This window comes from Nelumbo nucifera, chromosome 5 (genome assembly GCF_055504915.1).
Source record: "Nelumbo nucifera cultivar China Antique chromosome 5, China Antique-T2T, whole genome shotgun sequence".
Taxonomy (NCBI): Eukaryota; Viridiplantae; Streptophyta; class Magnoliopsida; order Proteales; family Nelumbonaceae; genus Nelumbo; species Nelumbo nucifera.
Window position 1 is genome coordinate 13,557,742 of NC_142653.1, and position 26,369 is coordinate 13,584,110.

The following is a 26,369-nucleotide window of genomic DNA, read 5'->3' on the forward strand; positions in this document are numbered from 1 at the left end:
AATGATATAGAAAACGAGAGGATAGCTGTAATTTTAAATGATAGAGATCCACAAAAGAGAATAGCAGTTATTAGTCATCACTGCACCATTTTGCAACTTTAATACACGCAGATCCATATAACAGTACAGTCAACATGGAATAAAAAAACCCTCATAAACAGCACCTATACCCAGATTCACATCATCATCATCACACAAGCCTTAATTCAACATTGCACCAAAATCATGACTGGGAGAAGGGTTTTGGCCAAAATAAAGCATCGAAGAGCAAAAAAATGAAAATATTTGGTTCCTATGCCTCAAATCTAACATGAAAAAAGATGACAACAGTAACTGGGATGGCCATCGAAGAGAATAATAGTAATAAAGTCGTGTGCTGTGAAACCTCTAAAGAGAGTTATATAACCTGATATCTTCACTGTTAGGTGTAACAATGACAGCAACTTCAGTATAGACGTTTGCAGAATGGGATCGGAATGAATGTATTAGGAGCAAGTTTATCATATGGGACCTGAACAATGTGCAGATCTTCCACTTAAAGAGGACCTAATGTGAAATTAACAATAGCCATATATCATCAACAAAAATAATAAATAATGCTAGAACAGAGTAACCTGCAGTAGTAAGAACACAGCTAATTATGTGCCACTAACAGCCAGTCTCTGTGAACCATGTTCAATAGTTTGACAAGGTTGAGATTAATAACAATTTTATAACAATGGAAGCTCCAACCGATCTGCTGCATGAAATGGATTTAGGAATAACAGCAGAAGCAGATCTATTGGAGCAGACTTCAACTCAGCAACCAAACCAAGCATCACTCAGCACCAAAATCAGTTGAACCAAATTCGACCCGACCCCAGCAACTATTAAGGACAGCAACAGCCAACCTTACATAGATCTCAGCTACCACCTCACAGGTACAGCCACAACTTGATGTGCTATCACATCCCAGTAAATGATGCAATGAATACTTGCAACCACTTCACAGCTACAGCCACGATTCCATGTGCCATCATATCTTGGTACATGATGCAACATAAGTCATCACCCCAAGTGGAAGCCTAGCATCCTCAACAAAATAAGCAATCATATATCTGTCTGCTACCCCGTCTCAACCTCGTCAGGATGGAAGGGTCAGCTCAGCATTACTAAGTCACGTCTTAAGTACCAGCAACAGTGTAATTGAAAATCAGGTCCAGCCCACTGGCAGCATCAGCTACAAGTAAAGACACATGTCCCGACCATCTTTTTCAGGCCTCACAGCTACAATTATTTTCTTCAGGGCCCAAATTTTACAGCCATTGAAGACCAGAGCACGGTCAGGTTAAAAGTCAAATTCCTTTTGGATGCAAGACGAATCATAAGAGATAAAATATAAACCTTACCTATCATGCGATCATCAGAGTAAATTACTTAAAAATTTTAGGCGGTGGCATCAAAACGAACATCATCCATCTAGGAAGTATAAAGAGCATCAACAGCTACTACATCACCATCCGCCAATCAGCCACAAAAACTCTTTTCACGATCATAACTATAAAATCCCAGTATACGATTCATCACAGGTCAGAATTCCCACCAAGGCATTAACAGAACCCACAAATGCAATTTATGGCACACACATAATATGACTAAAATACTAGTCAAAGATACATATAAACAGTATAAAATCTATTGCAAGTATTGGAGATTTTCCAGCTTACAAACTACACTGTCCATAGAGTACTCAACAACCCCACAGAATGGAAGGATGCATTAAGTTCAATAGAAAATAGTTAAAAGAAGATGCATTCAGTACTTTTTATCAGACCATGCAAAGTCCACAAAGATCTGCTGCTGTAGCAATATGATCACACAAAACGCCTTCAACCAGTAGCAACTCATAACATGTAATGCCCCTCTGTTTATTCCTGCAAAACGTTAGGAAATGTTAAAATTAGTAGTATTTATTTACTAGTTCCACTCAAAATGAAGCCAAGAGGAATAGTTAACTGCATTTCACAATTTACAACATAAGATTACATATCAAATCTTATAACTGAATCCCTACCCAAAAAGGAAGTTTTATGATTACAATTAAATTCATGATTTTATGACTAATCAAGACAAATGAAACTTGGATCAATAGTTAAGACCCATGAAAGGATCATCGTTTCCTTCAAATTTTTACAGGCCTTAAATTACATACTATAGACTTGTTTGGTTAGTTAAAACAATATAAAACCCTTATCAGCTTATTTCCCATCCTATATAATCTAAAAAAACATCATTGTCTGGGTTAAAATGGATTTTAAACTTGACAAAAACATATATTAATCATTTATAGAGTGGACATGCATGTAACTGAAACTGGATTGCCATCAATCCCAAATATGTTTCTTTTTAGCATGCTAACATATCATTTTGAAATGAATAGTTTGTGACAAAATTCTATTCAATACAGCCTTCTTTACCATTTACAAAACATTTAGAACTTTCAGAACAATGAAAGTAGTAAAATGGCTTACCTCAGCATCTGAGTTTCGTGGTGATGGGCTTCGAGAACCAACACGTTGACCTCGCGGAGAAACACTTCTGGGAGATGGGGATCGTTCATCACGGCTGCGTCTCTCAGGACTTTCATCCCTGGAAGGTGTCCTGCGTGGACTTGGGCTCCTCCGAGGACTTGGACTACGCCGAACAGGTGAAGCACTACAGCATGAAGTGGGATATCCTCAAAAAAAACTAGTAAAAGTAACTGCAAAGGAAAACAAGATAATGACAAGGAGCACAACAAATAAAATACCTTTCAAATGATCGGCTGCGGCTTCTTCTATGTTCATCATCATATCTACCTCGGCCACGCCCTCTGTGATAATCTGGGCTTCCACTACGGCTCTTGCTTCGACGGCGATAATCTCTCTCCTTCCCACGATACCTGTCCCTATCATAACGACCCCTACTTCTACTACGGCTTCTCCTTCTGTAGTCCCTATCTCGATAATCATCCCGGTACCTAAATATGATTATCATCAGTCCCAGAACATAGTGGAAGCACTGAGATTCTAAGCTACACTAAGCAATGCCAATGACTAGCTTGAGTTAAGTTAATCATCTGAATGATGTTTCCAACCATAACATGCTCCAACTACAAATTTAACAATCAAGACAGCCATTCATGTAGAACAACATATAATGGGAATAGATAAATTGTGCTTGAAGGCATAGCACTTGAAGAGCAGAATGGTTGACAGAATGATTCACATGGCAAAAGCCTAACAGAACAAACAGATCTCTGTTGAATTCATAAATAAGACAAATTGTGCATCAAATATAAGTTGCATTAACCAAAGTGCCCAAAATTATTATCAATATACTCATAATGTTGAATGTTGGTGGAACAATAATTCTTACCTTGGACGTGGGCTGCGGCTTCTTGACCTGCCTCTTGTCTTTGGAAATATTTCAATTATCCTTCCTTTATGACTGGGAAAAAGAAAAAGAAATCAACGTTTAGAAAAATAATTGCTGGATAGAAAACCATATAATGCTGCGGGGTATTAACCATATAAAACCAGGCATTAAGACAAGGTCATACACATAACCAGTAAAATACATGAGAATTAAAAAATGGCCACCTAGGACAGACTCTCAAAAGAAAGAGAATGCAACTATATTTATTAAGGGGTTCACTATCATACTGGATTAACTTGTAACCAACAACAGGTATCATTAAAGTCGTAACCAATCAGGTGGTTGCTTGTCAAATTCATCGGGGGTATCAAATTAACTGGGGGCGGTTGATAAAAGTCCTTCTGGTATGATGTCTTTCCCGCAGCGTAGATTTTTCTATTTATTAAAATCCATTTGTCCAAATTACGATGCATGTGTTGAATTTATTAAAAACTTCCAAGGGTTAGACTATGATACCGGAAAAACTTGTAAACAATCAACCTGTATTATGAAGCCGGAAGCATAGATGTTTCCAACTTCCAAATACAAAAATAATCATGTTCAGGACGTGGCTGTTGCATATAAAACAGGTTATGACCAAACCAAACGCATCAATCGAAAATTTATGTAAGGGGAGAACAAAGTCTTCCCAAAAGAAAGAAAGTTGCAATAGGTATGATACCGCTTACCCTACCACCCCATCAATAAATCGCTCTCATCACTTCCAATGGAACATTAGAGATTAAAGACAAAAAAAATGAAAACTTACATGGGTTCGGCATTTGGACCATATTTCGCAAATTGAACCATGATTTCCCGACCATCGACCGTCCTTCCTAACAACATCAAGGCAAAAATATAGAACATAAAAAATCAACAAAAGAACCAGCCAACTAATCAATGAATATAAAGTTCATCAAACAACAACTATAAATAATGGGAGATGGGAAGAGCAACAATCACCATCGAGTTTTTCCACCGCCTTCTGCGCCTCATCCGCATACTTGTACCGAACAAACGCAAAGCCACGTGAATCTCCAGTCCTATTGCATAAAGAAAAGACATTTTTATCACAAAGATGGGAGGAAAAACCGAACTTCCATAAAACCCATTTAAACGAGATGGAAAAAATTGACCCTCAGCTAAAACATTCAATAAAAAAGACGCAATACCTTCGGTCTCTAGGTATGAAGATGTCTACAACCTTTCCGTATTTGTCGAAAAGAGGAAACAGATCATCTGCAGTGGTTCCTGTGGAGAAAAAGAACGAGCAATGTATTAAAAATACAGAATTTATCTTGAATAAAAAAAAGGATTCAATAATCGAAAGAAGGATGAGATCCTTACGGAATGTAATGTTGAGAACGAGAAGAGAATAGGTGTCTCTGATATCCGGAGGACCAGATCTCCCAAAGTGAGACATTGTTCTGGTTTCTGAGCTAGCGAGCGATTAGGGTTCTTAGGTTAGGGTTTGAGGTGGAGAACCCTACACGCGGAAGGAAGCCTTTCTATCGATTATATAGACGGAGCGAAGGAACTTGTCGGATAAGCATGCCCCGGCTTTGGGTAAAATTACAAAACTACCCATCATATTTTTGTTCCATTGCTCGAAGTATTATACAACAATTCTTTAGTTTAATGGACCTAATTAATGGTCACATCCATGAGCTAGGGTAGATTCCGAAAACCCCTAAACCATACGTGTCAAAAAAAAGGGTAAAATACAAAAACCTTTTCTATAATTTTTGACAATCAAAAAACCTCCCCTGTAATTTTATTTTAACAAATACATCTTCTGAACTTTTGAAAAATTCAACAAAAACCTCTATTTCCTTACTGTCTTAAACGAAAAACATTATATTGATGCACTAATATCCATTCTACCATTTTATAAATTATTTTACATACAAAATTATTGAAATAATCCCATTTTAACTCAACAAAAAAACATATTTCAGTAATTTTGTATGTAAAATTACTAAAATGATTGTTAAAAGAGGTTTTTATTGAATTAAAATGGGATTATTTCAATAAATTTGTATGTAAAATAATTTATAAAAGGGTACAATAGGTATTTGGAAAAAAAATGGTGCATCGATATTTGTTGAGACAGTACTGGAGGTTTTTGTTGAGTTTCTCAAAAGTTCAGGAGAGTATTTGTTAAAATGAAACTATAAGGGAGATTTTTATGATTGCCAAAAACTTTAGAGGAAGTTTTTGTATTTTATCCAGCAAAACCCTAAACTACAGGGGTGTATCATCTTACTAGTGGAGGGAGAGGGGTTGATCGTTGGTACTTGGTACGTTTGATGCATAATGGATTCTTACACCTACAGATTTGGAAAAAGGAGATTTATTGACGGTGTGTGACACCAAATAGCAAAAATAACCATAAAAAGTTGCAAAATACTAAGGCCCTGTTTGGCATCACTTATCAGAATCGTTTCTAGTAATTCTTGCGATTTTGAGAGTGAAAATCACTTTTTTATTTGCCCAACCCCCATTTCTCATTCAAAAATTGGATAAAAAAAATCCCTCCGTCAGCTTGATTCATTAGAGTGAAAAAAAAAAAAGATTCTTTGAATGAGAATTCTAGTCGAATTCATTCTCGTGACGTTCTTATATAAAAAACGAACATGTGTAACAAGAACCACACGTGATAGTAAGGGTACATGTAATTGCAAACATCTTTGACCTAAACCCTCGTTCTCTTCACATTTTGCCTTGCATCTTCTTGCAAGTTAAAACAACTCTCTCCATCCCTCTCCGGCGCCGTCAACATCATCCTCCTCATACTCTATCTCACGTAATATTTCAACCAAATTTGTTTTTTCCACATCATCTTCTTCATGCAACATCTTATTGCAAGTTGCAACGACTCTCTCCATCATTTTTTTTCTTTTCTTCTCAATCTGAGAATCCTTCCAATAGTTCTTTCTCCACTGGTCATCTCTAGCATTGTCATCACTCTCCCAACTCACATGTATGGAATTCTTGATCCCAATAAATTTTACTATTGGTGCATTGACTATTACAAATGCATCCACAAAATGATAAATTAATTATTTAATTCTCTATATTTGGTTATATAGTGATCCCAAAAAAATGATTGTTGCTCACAAATGGTGATGTTGTAGCTAGGACGACAATGTAATAGTTAAAGACTTTTTTAGTTTAAGTCATTGCATTGAGTCCAGTAACCTTTTATTTTTTTTTTTCATTCTTTTTTATTTTTTGGGGTACCGGATCTTATAATCTATCTTAACATGTATGGAAAAATATGACAAATAACATGTTAACCTAAGACTGTGCCAAATAGGACTATAGTGCCAAACAGGACTACAGTGATTCTCGTGATAAAAATTCTCATAATCCATCATTTTTTTCAAAAATGATTATGAGAATGTGATCCTTTGGAGTGATGCCAAACGGGAGCGAGTAAAATGCTGAAATCATCATTCCCCGTCATTTTTTGGGTAAAATACAAAAACCCTAAAGTTTGAGACAATCATAAAAACATATCTTATAGTTTCACTTTAACAAAAACCGCCCTTCCATTAGTGATCATGACAGAAAATGTTAAGCTGGTGCTAAATCTTTTCCAAATATCAATTTTACCCTTTTGTAAAATAGCTCGTGTTCAAGGTGTCCAAACGCAAAAAAGTTGCCACGTCAGCCATCATGAGTCCTGGATGAATTTCGCAACTTAAGTATCCAACTCACATTTTAGAAGAAGCTTTCTTCTCCTCTTCTTTGGTTCTTAGAAATCTCTTGCTTTTACAAAAACTTTGAAACCGTTTTGTTATTCTTGCCGGCTTCGTTACATTTATGATTGCGTCTTCCTAATAACTCAAAAGATATTCCTAGAACTCTTTCACTTGCAAAGCTGAGACTATTGTATTGGTTCGTAGCTAGAACTAGAAGTTAGGTTCAATTAATAACCAGATTCGTATGCAAATTTGTATCAATAACCATTTTAATTTGTTAGTGATTCAGATCTTCACAATAATGTTGCTATTTCGAGCTTTATTGACCATGTCATGCTAGTACCCTTGGGAGCTTGGTGAATTACGAATGTCGCATGTGGACTGAGGTTCGAGCTTTCCTTTCCATCATATTTAATTAATGCATAATTATTTATCTTAATTCTCTTATTATTTCGTAATACTTTCTCTGCCATTACATTGACCTTAGTGCTAAACAAATTACATACATAAATGGAAATATTCTTTTAGTTTATTCATTTTCCATACCCCTTCTTTTTCCTTAAGGCTATATTTGGTTTGAAGGAAAAAGTAGGGAAAGGGAAATGTAAGGAAACCTTTACAAATTCCTTCAAACCAAACATAGCCTAAGTAAATTTATCTGTCAAATAACTTATGCTCTCATTCACTGATTTCACCATTAGATCTCTATTCCATTTTCATTTTCACTCCTATTAGTACTTTTTAGTAAAATAAAGGTTTCCTTGGTTCTCTTCCATTATCTTCGTCTTACGTCAATCCAAATTTGTTCTTACGATCAGTCTTTTTTTTTCCCTTAATTGTCATCCTAAGAAAAAGTGCAGAAAGAAAACTCCATTTCGCCAACAATAATCATTTCTTTCATTCAATTATTAAGGTGTCGTTCTTCTTCTTTTTTTTTTTTTCTTTAGGCTATGTTTGGTTTAAAGGAAAGAGAAGGGAAAGGTAGGGAAACCTTTACAATCATTTTGCTTTATTTAAAACCATTAGGAAGACATGTGTAACTATAAACAATAAAAATAAAGGGGGGAAAAGGGAGAAACCTATATAATAAAGTGGTAGAAATATTGCATATTTAGGGAAGGTGAATTGGGAGGTTTGGAGTGACGAGGAGGGTCTATAATTTACGAAACCTCCTGTTGCCATCCCTATTGTTGTTGTTGTTTTTGGTTGCATTTATATTTTTATTGGCTAATCTAGGGACCAAGGTTTTGGACAAGGGGGGGGGGGGGGAACTATTCAAGTTCTTTAATGGAAAGAAGGAGAGTAAAACACATGGATATTTTATCCTTTTATTTTTATTTGCTACATTTTTTAGTTTACTATGCCTACAGATGGCAAATTTCCCTATCTCTATTGGGTACCACTTGCCTTGGCGATGGGGACAAGGGTGGGGATTAATAGAGATATTCAATCGGGAATGAGGATGGGAAGGGGAGTGAAGTCCCCTCCCTACCCCAACCCCAAATAGGGGTGTCAGTAGTATTTGAAAATCCAATTTTTAATATGATATTCAACTTAGTCGAATTGAATTCAAATAATTCGATTATAATAAATGATCGAATTTGAATACCTTATATATACCGTTTAAATTATCGAATCGAATTCAGAGTTGAGGTGGTTCGATTTGATAAATATCCAATTCGTGTGTGTGTGTGGTGATATGAAAGAACTATGATGATTTTCGATAAAATCATTTTTTAATATTATTATATTATATGAAAAGTACTATATATAAGTAATGATGATTATTTGAAAAATAACACTTATATTTTACTACTATTTATAATAAACAAATAAAAAAACAGTCTGTTGATCCGAGATCTCTCTTTACTTTTTTCACAAAGAATTTTTTTTCACAGCCTTATTTCATTTTGCTTGATTTAAAACCATCGGGAGGACATGTGTCACTATAAACAATAAAATGAATGGGAAAAAAAGGGATAAACCTATATAATAAAATGGTAGAAATATTGCATATTTAAGGAAGGTGAGTTGGGAGGTTTGGAGTGACGATGAGAGTCTACAATTTACAAAACCTCCTGTTGCCACCCCTAATTTTGTTGTTATTTTTGGTTGCATTCTCTTTGCTTGTAATTCATTTATACTTTTATCGGCTAATCTATAGACCAAAGTTTTGGACAAGAGGGGGGGTGAATATTCAAGTTCATGACAATACTCTATATTTAATGGAAAGAAGGAGAGGAAAACACATGGATATTTTATCCTTTATTTTTATTTGCTACGTTTTTTTAGTTTACTATGCCTATTGGGTACCACCTGCCTTGGTGGGACGGGACAAGGGTGGGGATTAATAGGGATATTCAATTGGGAATGGGAAGGGGAGTGAAGTCCCCTCCCTACTCCAACCTCAAATAGGGGTGTCAACAGTATTCGAAAATTCGATTTCCAATTCGAGATTCAATTTAGTCGAATCAAATTCAAATAGTTCAATTATAATAAATGGTCGAATTTGAATACCTTATGTATACCGTTTAAATTATTGAATCGAATTCGGAGTTGAGGTGGTTTGATTCGATAAATATCTGATTCGTGTGTGTATATGTGATAGTGATATGAAAGAACTATGATGATTTTCGATAAAATCATTTTTTAATATTATTATATTATAAAAAAGTAATGAAAAGTACTATATCATAAATAATGATGATTCTTTGAAAAATAACTTTCATATTTTACTATTTTTTATAATATAAAAAATAAATAAATAGTCTGTTGATCCGAGATCTCTCTTTACTTTTTTTACAAAGAAATCTTTTTTGTTTTTATTGTTTTGTTTTAAACTTTGAGTTTAGTGAGCTAACACTTCTCTCCCTACCCCTATTTCCGAATTGTTTTCCCATTGTAGTTCCAACCAAACTTCCTGCAAGTTGTTGCAACATCTTCATGCAATACTGTAGTTCCAACCAAGTTTTTTTTACAGTTGGAGAATCTTCCATATCTTATATCTCAGCCATGAAGATAGAAATATGTTGGTGATCTAGTATGCAATCTTTAGAAAAAATTTCTTTATCTTATAGCGCAAACCCACACTTCATTTGGATTTTTTTTTTGTAGGCGAAAGAGATAAGTACAACTATGAGCCCATGACTGAAATCATCAAATCAAGTTTCAGAGCAAAGGTTCGTAAAAAACAATACATGGTCAAAATAAGAACATAAGAGAAGAAGAAGAAGAGGCTTGAGGGTTTTAAGAATTATGATGTTTAAGGATTTGGTATCTGTATAATAGATTAACAAATCCACATGATTGTTTTTTGGGCTTTGCTTTAGTTTTTTTACATGTTTCATTTTTTTATAGGTAATTTTTAATAGATCTTTGCATAGAGTGGCAACGTTTCCAATTACTCACTATACTCTGTAATTTTTGTTTTTTTTTTTCATTTTTTTGAGTTAAGAATGCATTATATTGATCGAATTTGAATAGAACCAAATATTCGATTTTCCAATCAAATTCAAATTCAAATTTTATTTTTAAATATCCATCAAATTTTGAATCGAATTCAAATTATCACACCTCTAATCAAAATCGATTTCGAATATTGAATAATTTACTTCGAATTCGATCCATTTACACCCCTAACCCCAATTATATATACATATTAAATATTATTTATATTAAATATATGTGCATATATCATGTTAAATGTATACTATTATTTATGTTAGTTGTAACATTATTATATATACATATATATCAAAATAATTTGAAATATTATTTACATTTTATTTTTTCCTTTTATTTTAAACAAAGCATTTTTTCAAAAAAAACAAACTTTAAATTAAAAATTCAGAGATTTGGGTCCCTAACGAGGATAATATGATTGGAGGTGCAAATTGCAGGAGATCCGATTCACAATAGTATATAATTTACCAAAAGAAAAATGATAATTTACCAAGACGCTCCCTGTAATTTCATCTAAATATTAAAACCTACCCTATTTTATTTTTATTTTATATTATTTTAGGTTGACATTTGGGTTTTTTATTTTCTTTTAATTTATATCTTTCTATATATACTCTGGTTGAATAGTTGTTAGGGTTAAATATGTCATTTTTACGTGAAATAAATGACCCAAAAAAATACCGGTCCGACCTTGCGTCTACGGTGGTACACTGGTATTAGTCTATGGTAAATACACCATCTTAGCGTTTCTTCAGGCTCTCTTTTCGCAACAAAGGATAGCGGGGAGAAGGGAAAGACCGAAAGACCAAAAGATCTTCTCTCCTGGTTGCCGTTAATGGCGGGGACCAAACATAAAGGTCCCCCGTCGACTTCAGAGAGGGTTAACGGAAGGGTTTGGCTCTACCTGGTTCTACTTACCTTGCAATATGGAGCGCAGCCTTTGATTTCAAAACGTTTCACTAGGTGATTTCCCTCTATTCTTGATTTGTTATTCTACACGTTTGATCTTCCGAGCGTTATTAGATTCCATATTCTGTCAACTGCACTTAAATTTTGAGTTTCGAAGTGTTGTTAGATAGGATTTTCAAGCAACTATATTTGTGATTTTTCTTCCATAACTGGTAATTTTTGGTGCAGCGGTGTTGGAATTATCTTCGTTTTGAATTATGAATATATGCGCCCTGAGTAGTCCGACCTGATGTAAATTTGTTCTTTCAGAGCGCCTTGCTCCCTAATTATCAGATCTTTTACTTGTCAAAAAAAGAAGAAGGAAGAGAATTCATCTCTACCTCCAAAGAGTGTTGTGATTCTTCGGATAAACTGAAATACACATTTCGATTCCTCAGTTGATATTGAAGTTGCCAACCTACTAAGTACTTTCTATAGAAACTGGGAATTTTTTTTGCCTCTAACTTCAAGGTTGAGATATATACTCGGAAGTCTACAAGAATGGATTTTGATCTGTCAAAGTAAGTAACCAATGCTAGAAATCCATCAAAAAAGTCAGGACCATACTTGGAGAACAAGGAAGTATCAGTTACGTGTTAAATCTTTAGTAATTAGAAGGACAAGTTCCTCTGTACTAGACTTTGGTGCTTTAACTTTTGGATGTTTCTTCTGAAGGCATTCTTGCCGTTTTTCTCCTTGTAACGTTACCCTTCCCTGATGCTTTATCAAATTCACTTTCAACTACCATAGCTGTAACACTGTATATTCCAAATTTCCAGATATCGCCCAAAGTCTTTCTTTCCCCACTAGCAAATGTTGGTAAGTAACTAAGCTTTGTTATCTCACAACTTGAACCTTCTAAATTATGGCACTCTATAGGATCTCTTGCCATCTCCTTCTTCATGTAACTAAACCCACCAGTCCTTTGTAAAACAAAATGTTCGTATTTATATCTGTATTTCTCATGCAGCAATAACCGTTTCATGACTCTATGTGGTGCCTATTAACATATAGTCTTGGTTTAATTTTTGTTGTAGGCGTGAAGTTATTGTGACTTCATCAGTACTTGCATGTGAGATAGCAAAGGTGATTACTTTACAAGATCAATTTCTTGGTATATCACAATCCACATTTATGTCCAAATATATGATTTCTTTCCATTTTGTTCTAATAGGTTATTTGTGCATTGATTCTCCTGGCAAAAGAAGGCAGTCTAAAGAGAATATGCAAAAAATGGACATTGACTGGTGCATTAACTGCATCAGGCCTTCCAGCAGCTATTTATGCATTGCAGAATAGTTTATTGCAGATTTCTTACAAAAACCTTGATTCTCTGACATTCTCAATGCTCAACCAGACAAAGTTATTCTTCACAGCATTGTTTACATATCTCATATTGAGGTATCTTGTCAGTGTAACGTATTTAATGGAATTACATTTGCCTTCTTGTATACACTATACTCACAATAATGGATACTTAGTAGAAGCATTCTTAAGTCAAGTATATGGATGCATCTATTTTTTTCCCCAAGATATTGCTTATTGTACCATTATTAGGTATTGATCAATACCTATTACTTGTAGTTGCCTTGTGTTATATTTGTTTTAATACTGAATTTATGATGTGCTTGTGTGTATTTGTATGTATTGCATGTATATAAGAGAAATTGTGATGTTATTTAACAATCAATTTGTTATGTGCTTGCAGCTAGCTAGCCAGCCACATCATCATAGTAGGTCAATAAAATGGAGTTTTTTCTTTTTGATCAGCAATAAATTCAAAATTATATTAAATCATGAAACTGGTTAATACAATGAAAGGGTAAATCCACCCAAATAACAATCCAGACCCGACAAAGTTACAAGATTACAATTGTGACCAAAACAGTTGTTGTCTATATCTCCCTTTGCTGAAGTATTGGCCATCCCATTTGCTGTCCTTCTAATCCACTTGAAAGATATATTCCATATCCAGCTCATGCTTGAGGCTTTCTAGTTCCCTAAACTCATGCTTATAGATCCATGACACAAGCTGCTTACTCGTGACCCAAGAAACGATCATCTTTGAATCTCCCTCTATTACCAATTGCTGAAAATTTGATTGCTTGGCAGTTTGTAATCCTTGTAGTAATGCCATCAGCTCAGCTTTTAGTGAATCTCCCAGAAGGTCCTGAAAACATAGCCAAAACCTTCTCCGTGCAGTCTCTAAATACTCCTCCAGTACCTGCTGTTCCTATGCTTCCCATGGAGCTTCCATCAAAATTTAAATTTATTTTGTTAGCCACTGGTGGCAAGTGGCAACCACTCCATAACGACCTTTTCCTTTCTCCTAGAAGAAGATGCCACTTTATTCCATGTCCTCAGGATATCATTCACTGAAAAAATTCTTTGAATAGATGAAGTGTCTTTATCCAATGTGTTGTTCTGATTTTTATATCTTCAACTATTTCCTCTTTTGATCTACATTTGTCATTGAAAATTCTCCCATTCCTTTCCTCCCAAATGGATCAAGTAGAAGTTAATGGCAAGATAGTTGCACGAAGCATGAAGCTTCCTGTTTGTTGTTTTATGTGAGTAGAAAAAATAAGGAGAATGAGTGAGTCTTTTGGTTTCTCTAACAACACACTTCAAGTTTTTCTCTATCGGTGTAGCTATAATAAGTAGTTTAGACTTGTATGAAAGACATCTTAAATTTTGAATACCAAAATTACTGAGAATCGTTTTCTTTGAAGAATTCTTTTTTTGACCAACAACATAGAAAAGATTTTATTGATTAGAAAAAATCATGGTTACAACAAGAAGTTGTGAAAGAAACCCAACTTTAGAAAGCTGATCCAAATCAAATTAACAATTGAGCCCAAAACAGATGTGTTCTTTGTACCCCTTGCTTAGATAAGCTATCTGCCAAGTTGTTGGTAGTTATCCTCACCCATTTCACTCTGATTGACATGTCCTTTGATAGCCGTTTAAATCTCCTGAATTCATTCCTTAACTGCTATGTCATCCCTTCTCCCTTCTGTAACCATTTATCACAGTTTTTGAGTCTCCCTCAATGATCAGTCTATTAATACCCAACTCTTTTGCCTTTTCAACCCCATATACTGCAGCCAGAAACTCTGACCTTGCCACATCACCTTGTTCCACCGGAGTATAGAGCAACAATGTTTCCATATTTATCTCTAATGGCCCCCTATGCTTAAGGCCCGGATTACCCACACAACTCCCATCAAAGTTCAACTTATTCCAGCCATCTATTGGGGGAGACCACGTCTCAACAGATTTTTGTCTTGTAGATGAAGAGGCAACAATAACACCCTAAACCCTGAAAAAATCTTCAACCTTAAAATCTGAAAACAACTTCATGTTTTTTTGCTCAGTGGGCAACTCTCAAAGGCAGTGTTTGGCATCGATGTTGCTTTCTGAGAAAACGGTGCCATGTAGGCACCACATCAGAAAAAGCGGTGCTTCAGAAAACAACCTCTTATTTGGTATCGTTTTTTCCAGAAAAAAAAAACATTGCTCCAAGCCCCGCCTTGGAAATTGGGAAAGTGTGGTCTGAAGAAATGCCAAATTCAATGTTTTCTTAGAAAACAACCTGTAGCTGCCAGCGGTGCAATGATGTGGCATAATCTTGGATGTTGGATAATATAGACCAATGCTGAAAATGGTTCTACAACACTGGTACCAAACAAAACTAGTGTTGTTTTCCCAGAAAACAGCCTATGTGGCAGCATTGATGCCAAACAAAAAAAGGAGCTATTTTCTGAGAAAACAGTGCAACAGACCCTCATGCATACATCATCGTTTTATCAAAAAACATCTTTGAAGCAACGACATCGATGCCAAGCACCTACAAAGTTATTGTTTCGACCAAGGCTTCTTTGCTTTTTTCTCTTTCTTTAAATATTCTTGCATTTCTTTCCTTCAAAATAGTCCACAATAGTGTTGCTCTAGTACACCTCCACAAGATCCTACCCCTCCTTTTAGTGCAACTCATGCAAGTAGGGCTTAACAAACCATCCAACTTGTCAGGAGAAGACCACCTGCAACCAAAGAGGGAAGTGAACCAATTCCAAATAAAGCTAACAAAAGGGTATGCCATTAGAAGGTAAAGTGCAGTCTCACCATTCAACTTACACAAGATAGACTAGTTGGGGGACAAACACCAATTTGGTCCTTTCTTTGAAATAGATCATAGGTATTAATACAACCATGAAACACTTCCCAACATAAAGCATTGATTTTAGGGGGAATGGGAGAGTACCAAATTTCCTTGAGATCCAAAATAAAAGAGTGGAATAGGGATCAATTTGGAAGAGTGGAGGAAACAAAAGCTACCTTATTGACTCAAATTAAGAGTCTAGATGCAAAAGAGTTCCAAAGATTGATGAGTGGGCAGGACCAAGAAGTGAGATGGAAATTGAAAAAGGAATTAGAAGATGTCTTGTTGAGGGAGGATATTTCATGGAGACAAAAATCAAGGCATAAGTGGATGAAGGAAGGGGATGGGAACACCAAATTTTTTCATGCTATGGCCAATGGGAGAAAAAGGAAAAATTTGATAGTAAATCTTGAGGTCAATGGAGTTGACATCACCTCTCAAGAGGAGATTGCTAGTTGCTTTGTGGATCACTTCAAATCAATCTTTCAAAGACCTTTGGAGATTCGGGAGGGAGTGGAGGATGTGGATTGGCTAACTTTGAATGAGAATGATAGGGGATGGTTAGTAAGAACTATTGAGGAAGAGGAGATAAGACAGGTTGTCTTCTCTATTGATAGAGCTAAGGCTCCGGGACCAGATGGTTTTACAATGGCATTTTACCAAGACTATTGGGATATACTCAAAGAAAATTTAATAGGGGTTATTAGAGAGTTTGAGTACAAGCATATGGTGAGTCCTGGAGTAAATGCTACATTCCTAGCTCTTGTTCCCAAAAAAGACTAGTGCTAAACATTCCAAGGATTTTAGGCCGATTAGTTTGGTGACTAGCATCTACAAGATATTGGCAAAAGTACTCTCCAGGAGGATCAAAGCAGTTCTACCTATTCTCATTAGTCAAGCACAAGGTGCTTTTGTACAAGACAAACAAATTGTAGATTAGATCCTCATAGCAAATGAAAGTGTAGAGGAAATGAGGAGATCAAGTAGTCAAGGATTTGCGTGCAAATTGGATTTAGAAAAGGCTTATGATCTAGTGGACTGGAGTTATTTATTGGAGGTGTTAATAAGGCGAGGATTTGGGGACAAATGGTGTAATTGGATAAGTGTTTGCCTAACTTCATGTCATTACTCAATCTTAGTGAATGTGGTCAAGGACTTCTTCCCAGCCAGGAGAGGCTTAAGACAAGGTGGCCCACTCTCTCCCTTCCTCTTCACACTTGTTTTTGATGTGTTTAGTAGATTGATATCAAAAGTAGATGAGCATGAGCTAATTAGGGGTTGGAGATTAGGTAGAAGTGTTCTAATGACCCACCTTCAGTTTGCAGATGATATCATTATTTTTGGTGAAGGGAGTGATTTTAGAAAGGTGGACAACCTTAAGAATCTAATAAGGGTCTTTGAGAATGCCTCCAATTTGAGGATAAACCTTGAAAAAAGATGTGTTGTTGGAATAAATTTGGAGGATGGAGAGGTAGAGTCCATTGCAGCTCGCTTAGGTTATGCTACCTCTTCTTGGCCTTTGACCTACTTAGGGCTTCCCTTAGGTGCAAACCCTAATGAGAGTAGCTTCTGGTCCCCTATTGTGGAGAAATTTGGGAAATATTTGGTGGCTTGGAAAAAGAATACATCTCTATAGGGGGTAGAGTGACTTTGAACAGGGCAATACTTGCCAACCTTCCAACATACTTCCTTTCAGTCTTTAGGATTCTCCCAAGGGAGGCTAAGAAATTGGAAAAGGTAATGAGGGATTTATTGTGGGAACCAGGAGAGGTGAAGAAAGATCATCTAATCAGATGGGAGATAGTCAATAAAAGTAAGGGAAGGAGGTTTGGGGTTAGGAAACATAGTTCAAAAGAATGAAGCTTTATTAGGGAAGTGGCTATGGAGATGGCCTTTGGAGAGGGAGAGATTATGGCATGAGGTGGTGTTAAGCATTTATGATTGGGACTTGGGATGTCAGGATACCTTGTTGGGCTACTCTCAAAACACCTCGGAAGACGATACAAGGTATTCTCCACCACTTCCTCGGGTTTATCAGGTATGAAGTTTGCTCTGGTACTTCTATTTGGTTCTGGGAGGATGTTTGGGTGGGTAGCCAGCCCCTCAAGGATCTTTTTCCATCTCTCTATTCTCTCTCCCTTTACAAAAATGAACCTATTTCAAAGTTTCTCCCTAGTACATTACTTACCTTGTCTTTAAATCGGGACTTTGGCTTTCATAGGGGATTAAGGGATGCTGAATTGTTTGGTATTTCTGAGTTGCTTTAGTTACTTGAGTCAGTTTGTTTGGACCCCACCAAATCTGATCAAAGAGTTTGGACCCCTCTTCCAAAAGGGACCTTTACTTGTGCTTCCTTTCTAAAATCCCTCACTGCCAACCCTAACTCCCGGGTGTTTCCAGTTAGAGAAGTTTGGATAAGACCTATTCCCCCCAAAATTGTTGTTTTTTGTTGGGAAGTATTCTATGGGAAAATCAACACTTTGGAAAACTTGCAAAAGAAGAGACCTTTTCTTTGCCTCTCCCCTAGTTGGTGCTTCATGTGTAAGGCCCCGAATGAGAACTGCCACTATCTACTGATTTCTTGCTCCTTTGCTGCAGCCTTGTGGCTTTGGAGCTTTGGTTTATTTGGATGTAGGTGGAACCCGCCGTCTGATGTAAGTATGCTGTTTAATCCATCTACTTTTGGGTGGTGCACGAAAAGAGGTCATGTGGCAATGTATCAGGGCAGCTATATTATGGATGGTTTGGGAGGAAAGGAATACTAGAACTTTCCTAGAGAAGGAAAGAAGTTTTTCTGAAGTGAAGGACTGTATCTTAACTAGAATAATCCATTGGCTGAAGACACTGGACCTGTTTGCTGAATTTTCATTTGATGATCTTTGGAGGAATTGGCTAGAAGTGGCTAATACCTCCACTAGGAAGAATAGAAGGGTGGTAGAGTGGGAATCTCCTCCAGAAGGTGTCATTAAATTGAATGGGAGCAGCCAAGGTAACCTTGGGCCTTTGGGGGTAGGGAGTGTGCTAAGGAATAAGGACAACAACATTATTTCCTTGTTCTTAGGACGGATGGGAGTTGGAGACTCCACAAGAGCTTAGTTACTAGCTGTTGTTCAAGGGATCCAGCTTGCCAACCAATTTGGGGTGGAACATCTTTTAATTGAAGGAGATTCTCAAGTGGTAGTAGGATGGCTGTCAAACCCGGATACTGCTATTTGGGGCTATAGAGGCCTCCTCAAAAAAGTGAAGTGGCTAACTAGCAATATGAGAGTTGATGTTAAACAGGTAAGCAGGTTGGAAAATACTGTAGCTGACTCCTTGACCAAGCAAGGAGTATCCAGGGAAGGTCTTTTTTAGGCTAGTTTGTAACTTATTTTAGTAAATCTGGAAAGCTGTATCTAACTTTTTTGGAGAGGTCGCATCCCGTGCCTCTCCCTGGGATGCTTGTACTCCTTATCTTTGGTGATTAATAAAATTCATTCATTTATCAAAAAAAAAAGGAGAAGAGGAGGTGGCTACCAAAGAGTATAAAAAGGATTTACAAGAAAACAACCCATCAGAATTAGGACCCCAAACCTTAGAATCCGATCCACTTTCTCCCAAGAACACTGAATTTAGAAAGCCTAACAACTTGGACACACTAGGACGCTCAAACTCTCTAAGGTTCATGTTAAAGCCAAAGTTCCAATTCAACCCTGAAGGGCAAGAATGCTGACTTAGGAAATCAGAAATAGGCCACCTGGAAAGATCAAAAAGAGAAGAGAATCTCTCACCCAGAGGGATATCCCCGATCCGCACATCCTCCCAAAATCTGATTTTCTGATCAGAAGCCAAGTCATACCTGACATGATTTAGAAAGGTAGGAAAAAAAATCATGGATGGCCCTCCATGGAGAAGTCAAGGTAGCTTTACGGAGACATCTAGCATGTGACATACCATGAATGCTTGCAACAACTTTGTGCCATAACTTGTCATTTTCGTTGGGAAACCTCCATAGCCATTTGTTGAGCAAAGCTTGATTCTTCAACCTAACATTACCAATTCCTAAATCCTAATCCCCCTTCTTCCTTTAATTTGATCACCTTGCCCATCTAACCAAATGATCATTCTTTTTCCCCCCAGCTCCCAAAGAAAATCCCTTATGATTTTTTAAATTTTCCTCAATCCCTCAATATTCCTTGTGGCATCCTAAACACTTGACATATAGTACACCGGAAGATTTGCAAGGGTAGACTTAATAAGAGGTATTCTCCTCTCATTGAGGCATAGTTCCTTTTCCAATTTTTTCTCCCTTATACTCTCCTTACTTTTCTCTTGCACATGCTCTATCTCTTCTTTGTGTTTGTAATTTTTTTCACCATGGTAGTCAAACCCAAGGATGCCTCTCAAACTACTCCAGCTCGTAACAATTTGGTATTAGAGCCAATAATGGAGCCCAACTATGATTGGCATTTTTCCTTGTTAGAAGGAGAGGTAGGGGCGTTAGTGGTGAACCAAGAAAATATGATGGAGAAAGTACCATAAATGTTTAAATCTCTTTCAGCTAGGTTTGACTATTGGAGCATCAAGGGGAAGGAAGTTAGGGAGTTCTCTTGTTCTCCTTGTCAATCTGTCATTGACCAGGCCAACGGTTTTGGAATCTCTCTTGCAATGCATTTATGGAGCCTTAAACATGAGTTTCCCTGGTCTGATGGCTCAGAGGTCCCCACCAACTGGCTTTGTTGAGTAAAGCACATCTTCCAATGCTAGGGTAGGGTGTACCTAATTCGGAGAAAGTCATCACCACTTCAGTTCACTTGGAGGGTGATGCTCATCTTTGGTTTCAACTACTTAAACAATAAATTGGAAACATTTCATGAGATGACTTCAAACGGGAGCTCCACCTAAGGTATGGACCCACCTAGTTTCACGAAATTTTCAGTGACCTTACAAAGCTCCAACAATTGGACATCGTCAAAGAACATCAAATGCAGTTTGAGCATCTCCTCTCTCTAGCTAGATGAGTCACAATAACTTAGTATATCAACTACTTCATTAGTGGATTAACAAACTCCATCTAAACTGACGTTCTAGCCAACTGTCACCACTCCACTACTTTGCCTTAAGCTATTGGATTGGCATGGCTTTATAAAGTTTGAAGCGTTTCATCAAGTCACCTTAGTTCACTTGATATGTGAGGATCCTTAGTAGAACAACTCCATAGAGGCAACCTCCAAAAAAGTGTCACCCATCGAATTAGAAGACATGCAAGCAAGGGCTATGTTACAATTGTAAAAAAATATTAGCCTGGGGCATAGGTGTAAGAATCTCTTTCTTATTGAAGCTTGTTTGCAAGAAGGGGATGGCAACATAGTGATGGATGAAGATGGAACCACATAAGAGAATTCAGATTTTAGCCCTTAAGGACAAGGGCAATCTTCTAGGGGAGGCATTGTTACATGCCTGTAGCCGCATCATCCTAGTAGGCCAATAAAGTAGGCAAGATAGTTGCATGAAGCATGAAACTTCCTTTTTGTTGTTTTATGTTAGTAGAACAATAAGAAGAGTGAGTCTTCTAGGTTGTCTAACAGCCTATTTGCAAGTTTTTCTCCATTTGTGTAGCTATAAAAAGTAGTTTAGACTTGTCTGGTGGGCATCTTGAATTTTGAATACCAAAATTGTTGAACCCTTGGGCTAAATTTTTTCCTCACAATTGTAACATACCCCTCACTTGTGTCTATCTTCTAATTCACATTTTTTCTCACAGGAATAGTTGGGGGTTGCTCTATGGAGTTGTTCTACTGAGGATCTGGTCCCATGTCAGGTGGGCTAAGGTGACTTGTTGAAACACTTTGAGCTTCGTAAAGCCTTTCCAATGCAACAAGCAAAGATAGAGTAGTGGGATGGTTGGCTAGAATGTTAGTTTGGATGGAATCCTTTAATTCATTGATGAAGTACCTAATCTACTGAGCTACTACAAGTCATCCAGTTCGAGGGAGGAAAAGCTCAAACTATATTTGATATTCCGTGACGATCCCCACTACTTTGTAAGGTTACTAAAAAGTTCCTAAAACTAGGTGGTTCTTATCACTCATGGAGCTCTTGTCTGAAGTCGTCCCATGAAATGTTTCCAATTTCTTGCTTGAGTCGTTGAAACCAAAGTTGTGCAGTTACCCCTGCAAGTGAATTGAAGAGGTGACTTTGTTAGAATCGGGTACACTCTGTCACTGATGTGCTCTGCTCGACAAAGGTAGCTGGTAGGGTCCTTTGAGCCATTAAATTGGGGAAGCTCAAGTTTAAGGCTCCATGAATATGTTGTCGGAGAGATCCTAGAACTTTTGGCCTTGTTAATGACATATCGATGTGGAGATCAAGAGGATTCCCCAACTGCTTTTCCCCTTGATGCCTCTAAACAGTAGTCAAACCTTGTTGAAAGAGATTCAAACATCTATTATACTTTCTCCATCATCTTTTCTTGGTTTCCACTAACCCCTATCTCTCCTTCCAATTGGGAAAATGCCGGTCATAGTACAGGCTCCATTATTGGCTCTAATACCAAACTTTTATAGGTTGGAGTAGTTTGAGGGATGTCCTTGGGTTGGGTCCCATGGTGTAGAAGATCATGAACAAAAGAAAGAAACAATATTGGGATGACATGACTGCAGGCATATAATAGTTTATTTTTGTTTGTATTATTGTGCATATATAGGAGAAACTATGATATCATTTAACATCACTAATATAACATAAGATGTAAAAGAACTGGAGGAGATAAAAAAAGTTGGAAATTCAGATAAAAGATAACCAAAGTAATAATTTGGAAAAAAGCTAGGGTGGAAGTATGGTAGTTGAAGAGGATTATCATGTGGTTATTTAGGGGAGAGATTGAATCATTTAGTAGTTTCATCATTGCACTATACATATTTATATTCTGACATACTAGATTGAACAGTTCATTTGGTGCCTTGCAGATGAAAACCTAAAATGGGAGATCTAGAAATGATTCGAGCATCATATATAAGAAAATAAAGTCAATGTATTGGAAATGCTGTCAGTTAAGATTTACCTTTTTATCAGTTTAAGATTGTCAATGACCCTGGAGGCTGGAGTTGAGTTGGTCGCTTAGAAGTCCTCACTTTGAGGAGGCTTGGATTCAAATCCATGGAATGACAGGCTCTCTATGTTTATTCCAGTGGCCCCCGCATGCACCCTGCCACACTAACCCCACTAACCCTCTAACTAGGTCTTCTAGGGTATAACACCCCGCCCTTTAGGGGGCAAAATGCACATTCCTACAACAACAATGGTAAAAAAAGTTTAAGATTTACCTTTTTTGATCATCTACATGTTGAAAATTAGCAATTTTCAACATTGTTTTATTCAAAAGTAATACAAGTTGCTGCTTTTGATTCCAGAAACTGTCAAAATGACTTGCACAGGAAAACTTAAATTGCATTCTAGCAAACATCAATTTGTGACCATTTGTATATTGTTCCTATGATAGAAATTCTTATTTGGAATGGAAACTCAGAAAGTGTTAGAGCTGAAATAGAAACATTTCTCCTTTTGAGCAGTAAAACCATTTCTTTGAAGACCAACTTCTATTGTGGGGTTTTTTGAAACAACATTAAGGTCCTATTTCATATTAGATTCTATCCAATTAAATACGTGAGAGAAGTTCTGGATTTCCTTTCCAAAAATGGTCACAAAAAAATTGATGGTTATGATATTTGGCTAGGTGTCATATATTTCCTGATGCAGCGTCTTTTAACTGGTTATGATGGCAGGTTGGTTCGGAGAATTACCAAGTTCTCTCTGACAATCCCTTGCCTGTATTTTTCTGGGTTCAATCTGCAGGCAAAAGCAAACAATTCAACAAATTGGGGCCCTTGTCTTATTGATAATTGCTGCTATTCTCTTAAGCATTGGTGAGGGCTCTGGCAGAGGATCTAGTGGCGGTAACCCTGATCAAATTTTGTTTCATGGAATTGTTCCTGTTTTGGTTGCTTCTGTTCTCTCAGGCCTGGCATCTGCTCTCTGTCAATGGGCTTCTCAGGTTTGTAGATATTTATTTACTTCTCATGCCAGGAAACCATTTTCTTGGCCTTTTCTGTTGTATCTACTTCTGTTTTCCTTTTACTGCAGGTGAAGAAACATACCTCCTATTTAATGACTGTGGAAATGTCAATAGTTGGAAGCTTGTGCTTGTTGGCAAGTACCTATAAATCACCAGATGGAGAAGCCATCAGAAAGCATGGATTCTTTTATGGTTGGACTGCATTAACACTGGTAAACTATATTGTTTTCTAATCAAAGGACTTTTATTTACCTATCAAAAAAAATTAAAGACTAATATTTAAATGAAAGCATGGATTCTTTTATGATTGTAATCTCTCCTTTTTTATTTTTACTGAATTTTATTTTATCTTCAAAAAAAAGTTACTGTGCATTGACCATGAGGGTGGTATTTGATAGGCAGATTATTAACAGAGAAAATAATGGGTCCCTATATCTGTTTTTCTTGTCTGCTGGGGACTGTCTTTGTACTCAACCCTGTTATGCCTCATTCGTACTTTTCTTTTCCATTATATTATGCATGTTGATCAGTGTTTCAGCTAAACATGAGGTCATAAGCGTTTCCTCCTAATAAGGTGTGCTTGTGATTGTTGTCTGATTAGAACCAGCAAGGAACAATACAACCACCACAGAAAGCTGATCTCATGGCTCATCAAATTTATGATGGCTTTACAGTGTTATTTTCTGTACATAACCAGGAGATAACAACTTGACAATCCCTCTCAACTTAAATCAGATGTTTAATGTTGAGAAATAGTATTATTTGATCATGTGTGGCAAACTAGAAAACTTTTACAGTCAAGATAAGTCTCCTTTTTGGCTGTATTTGTTTCATGCTAGAGGGGCAGAGAACAAGTAATTTACCAAAAGGGAACAAAAATATAACTGAAAAAATTTCCACCCTTTTTTTGCAATGAAACAAAAATTGTAGTTGATATTTTCAGGTGTTGAAATCCACAAGTATGTTTCATGAACTTTTTAGATTTGTATGAGATAATGACCCCAAGAGCATTTATATAATATTCCTTACATAAGTCCTTTCTTTTCCAATAAAGCTGTACCTGTCACTTCTTGTAAAATCAAATGCAAGGTATTTATAAAATTAGTAAATCACCAGAAGATGAAAATTGGTATGTTATTCAACAATTTGTAACTGCCATATACTTTATTAGTCTTAAAGTGTTTTCCCACTGATGTGGACAAGCTGTTTTTTCTCCTTTTGTCAGATACCAATCATTTTCAATGCTGTTGGTGGAATACTAGTTGGACTTGTTACTGCCCGCGCTGGTGGTGTCCGAAAGGCAAGTGGTGACCTGTAAATTAGATTCTTTGGGTGTGAAGAGGGTAAATACTAGCATAAGTGCAGGCAATCATGAAAACCATCTAATGGGTTCCACCCAGAGTTTTTTGTTTTTTATTTTTCCCCTTTATTTCAGGGAGGTGTGAAAGCAGGGTTTAGTCCCAGGTCAGTGGGCAGTGGAAACTGCATGACATCCACTTATTTTTTCAGCTGAGCTAGGTGGCCATCTTCTAGCCCTGCATTTTTAAACCTTTAATCATTCACATCCTCTTCAGAAACCCAAAAATTTGCAGCAAAAATGCAAAATGGTCCAAGCGTAGAGGAAGTGTTTAGTGGACCAGACTGTTTTGGATCTGAAAAACAACCTTTATTGACCTTAGCCAGAGATATTACAACTTTCTCCATCCTGACTTGATTCGCCCTCATAAAAGAAGTTGCACATTCTCCTGTGACTACACCTTCTTACAGACCGGGCTTCTGGCTCAGGGTTTGGGCCGGGCTCATTCAAAATTTGGCAAAAGCTAAGCTCAAGCCTGGCCCATGAACAGGTCTACCGGCGACTGCAAGTCTCTGTTTTTTGTTGCAACTGTTGCACGTCTGATTTCTTTTCATCTTTTGTACATGTGTAGGGGTTTGTGATTGTTTCCGCACTGCTGGTAACAGCCCTGCTTCAATTTATTTTCGATGGCAAACCACCTTCATCATACTGTCTTTTGGCCTTGCCGCTTGTGGTCAGCAGCATTTTTATCTATCAGAAATACCCATACAGGGTAAAAAAGAAGGAATCTTAAACCGTCATTGTCACCCCCGCAATAAAGGGAAGGAATGTGCTTCCCAAAATGTTAAAAGAGCTAGCTGTGGCTTACCGTGTATTAATTATTCTGATGAATGGGGATCATGGAATTTTGAAATATGCACTCCACATGACAAACACAGGAAATTGCTATTTGTGTACTGTTGGCCTTTGTCAGGAAATTTGCCTAGTAACATGCTTGCTTTTATGAATTCCTACTGTGCATGCAATCTGTATAAATGGAAAAATATGTAAATGAAAGGACAACGAGCTCATATGGACATGACAGATGAAGAGGATGTCCTCATTCCCATCTACTACCGTTTGTCCGCTTCAAAGGATAAAACTATATTCACTATTCTGATTTTAAGTTCCACTCCGATCTGCCTTAGTAGGTCTGTTTGAATGTTTCTACTGGGACATTGCCTGGTTTTTAACTAAAAGCTAGACCCTAAGCTCGGGGGAACTCTGTTTTTATTTTATTTTTGTTTTGTTTTCAAGGGGTGGGGG

General features: G+C 36.9%; 2 protein-coding genes across 3 annotated transcripts; one reads left to right on the forward strand and one right to left on the reverse strand.

Annotated features, from left to right (window-relative positions):
* Window positions 1-572: 572 nt before the first annotated feature.
* Window positions 573-4,948, reverse strand: LOC104605089 (uncharacterized). Of its 2 annotated transcripts, XR_736537.3 has the most exons (10): window positions 4,783-4,948; window positions 4,608-4,686; window positions 4,399-4,478; window positions 4,205-4,271; window positions 3,397-3,468; window positions 2,789-2,998; window positions 2,511-2,694; window positions 1,802-1,913; window positions 1,389-1,537; window positions 573-1,279 (listed from the first exon to the last, which is right to left on the reverse strand). XR_736537.3 is itself a non-coding variant. In XM_010269710.3 (8 exons), exons 1-8 carry the CDS (start codon window positions 4,856-4,858, stop codon window positions 1,908-1,910), a joined length of 774 nt encoding a protein of 257 aa, XP_010268012.2. In that variant the 5' UTR covers window positions 4,859-4,940; the 3' UTR covers window positions 1,612-1,907. The 2 variants fall into 2 exon arrangements, 1 of the variants encoding a protein (XP_010268012.2); XM_010269710.3 differs by lacking the exons at window positions 573-1,279; window positions 1,389-1,537 and having other exon boundaries at window positions 1,612-1,913; window positions 4,783-4,940.
* Window positions 4,949-11,310: 6,362 nt separating this feature from the next.
* Window positions 11,311-26,071, forward strand: LOC104605078 (Nucleotide-sugar transporter family protein). Its single transcript, XM_010269698.3, has 7 exons — window positions 11,311-11,567; window positions 12,590-12,638; window positions 12,727-12,953; window positions 23,548-23,746; window positions 23,836-23,979; window positions 24,993-25,067; window positions 25,696-26,071. The coding sequence occupies exons 1-7, from the start codon at window positions 11,440-11,442 to the stop codon at window positions 25,855-25,857; spliced, it is 984 nt and encodes a 327-aa protein (XP_010268000.1). The 5' UTR covers window positions 11,311-11,439; the 3' UTR covers window positions 25,858-26,071.
* The last annotated feature ends 298 nt before the right edge of the window (window positions 26,072-26,369 follow it).

Excerpts from the sequence above, each read along its gene's own strand:
- LOC104605089 (XM_010269710.3), bottom strand. The coding sequence starts at position 4,858 with ATGTCTCACTTTGGGAGATCTGGTCCTCCGGATATCAGAGACACCTAT. Across the intron at positions 4,687-4,782 it reads CGTTCTCAACATTACATTCC|GAACCACTGCAGATGATCTG; the intron begins GTAAGGATCTCA and ends TTTTCTCCACAG. Across the intron at positions 4,272-4,398 it reads GGCGGTGGAAAAACTCGATG|GAAGGACGGTCGATGGTCGG; the intron begins GTGATTGTTGCT and ends TGATGTTGTTAG.
- LOC104605078 (XM_010269698.3), top strand. The coding sequence starts at position 11,440 with ATGGCGGGGACCAAACATAAAGGTCCCCCGTCGACTTCAGAGAGGGTT. Across the intron at positions 11,568-12,589 it reads ATTTCAAAACGTTTCACTAG|GCGTGAAGTTATTGTGACTT; the intron begins GTGATTTCCCTC and ends TTTTTGTTGTAG. Across the intron at positions 25,068-25,695 it reads GCGCTGGTGGTGTCCGAAAG|GGGTTTGTGATTGTTTCCGC; the intron begins GCAAGTGGTGAC and ends GTACATGTGTAG.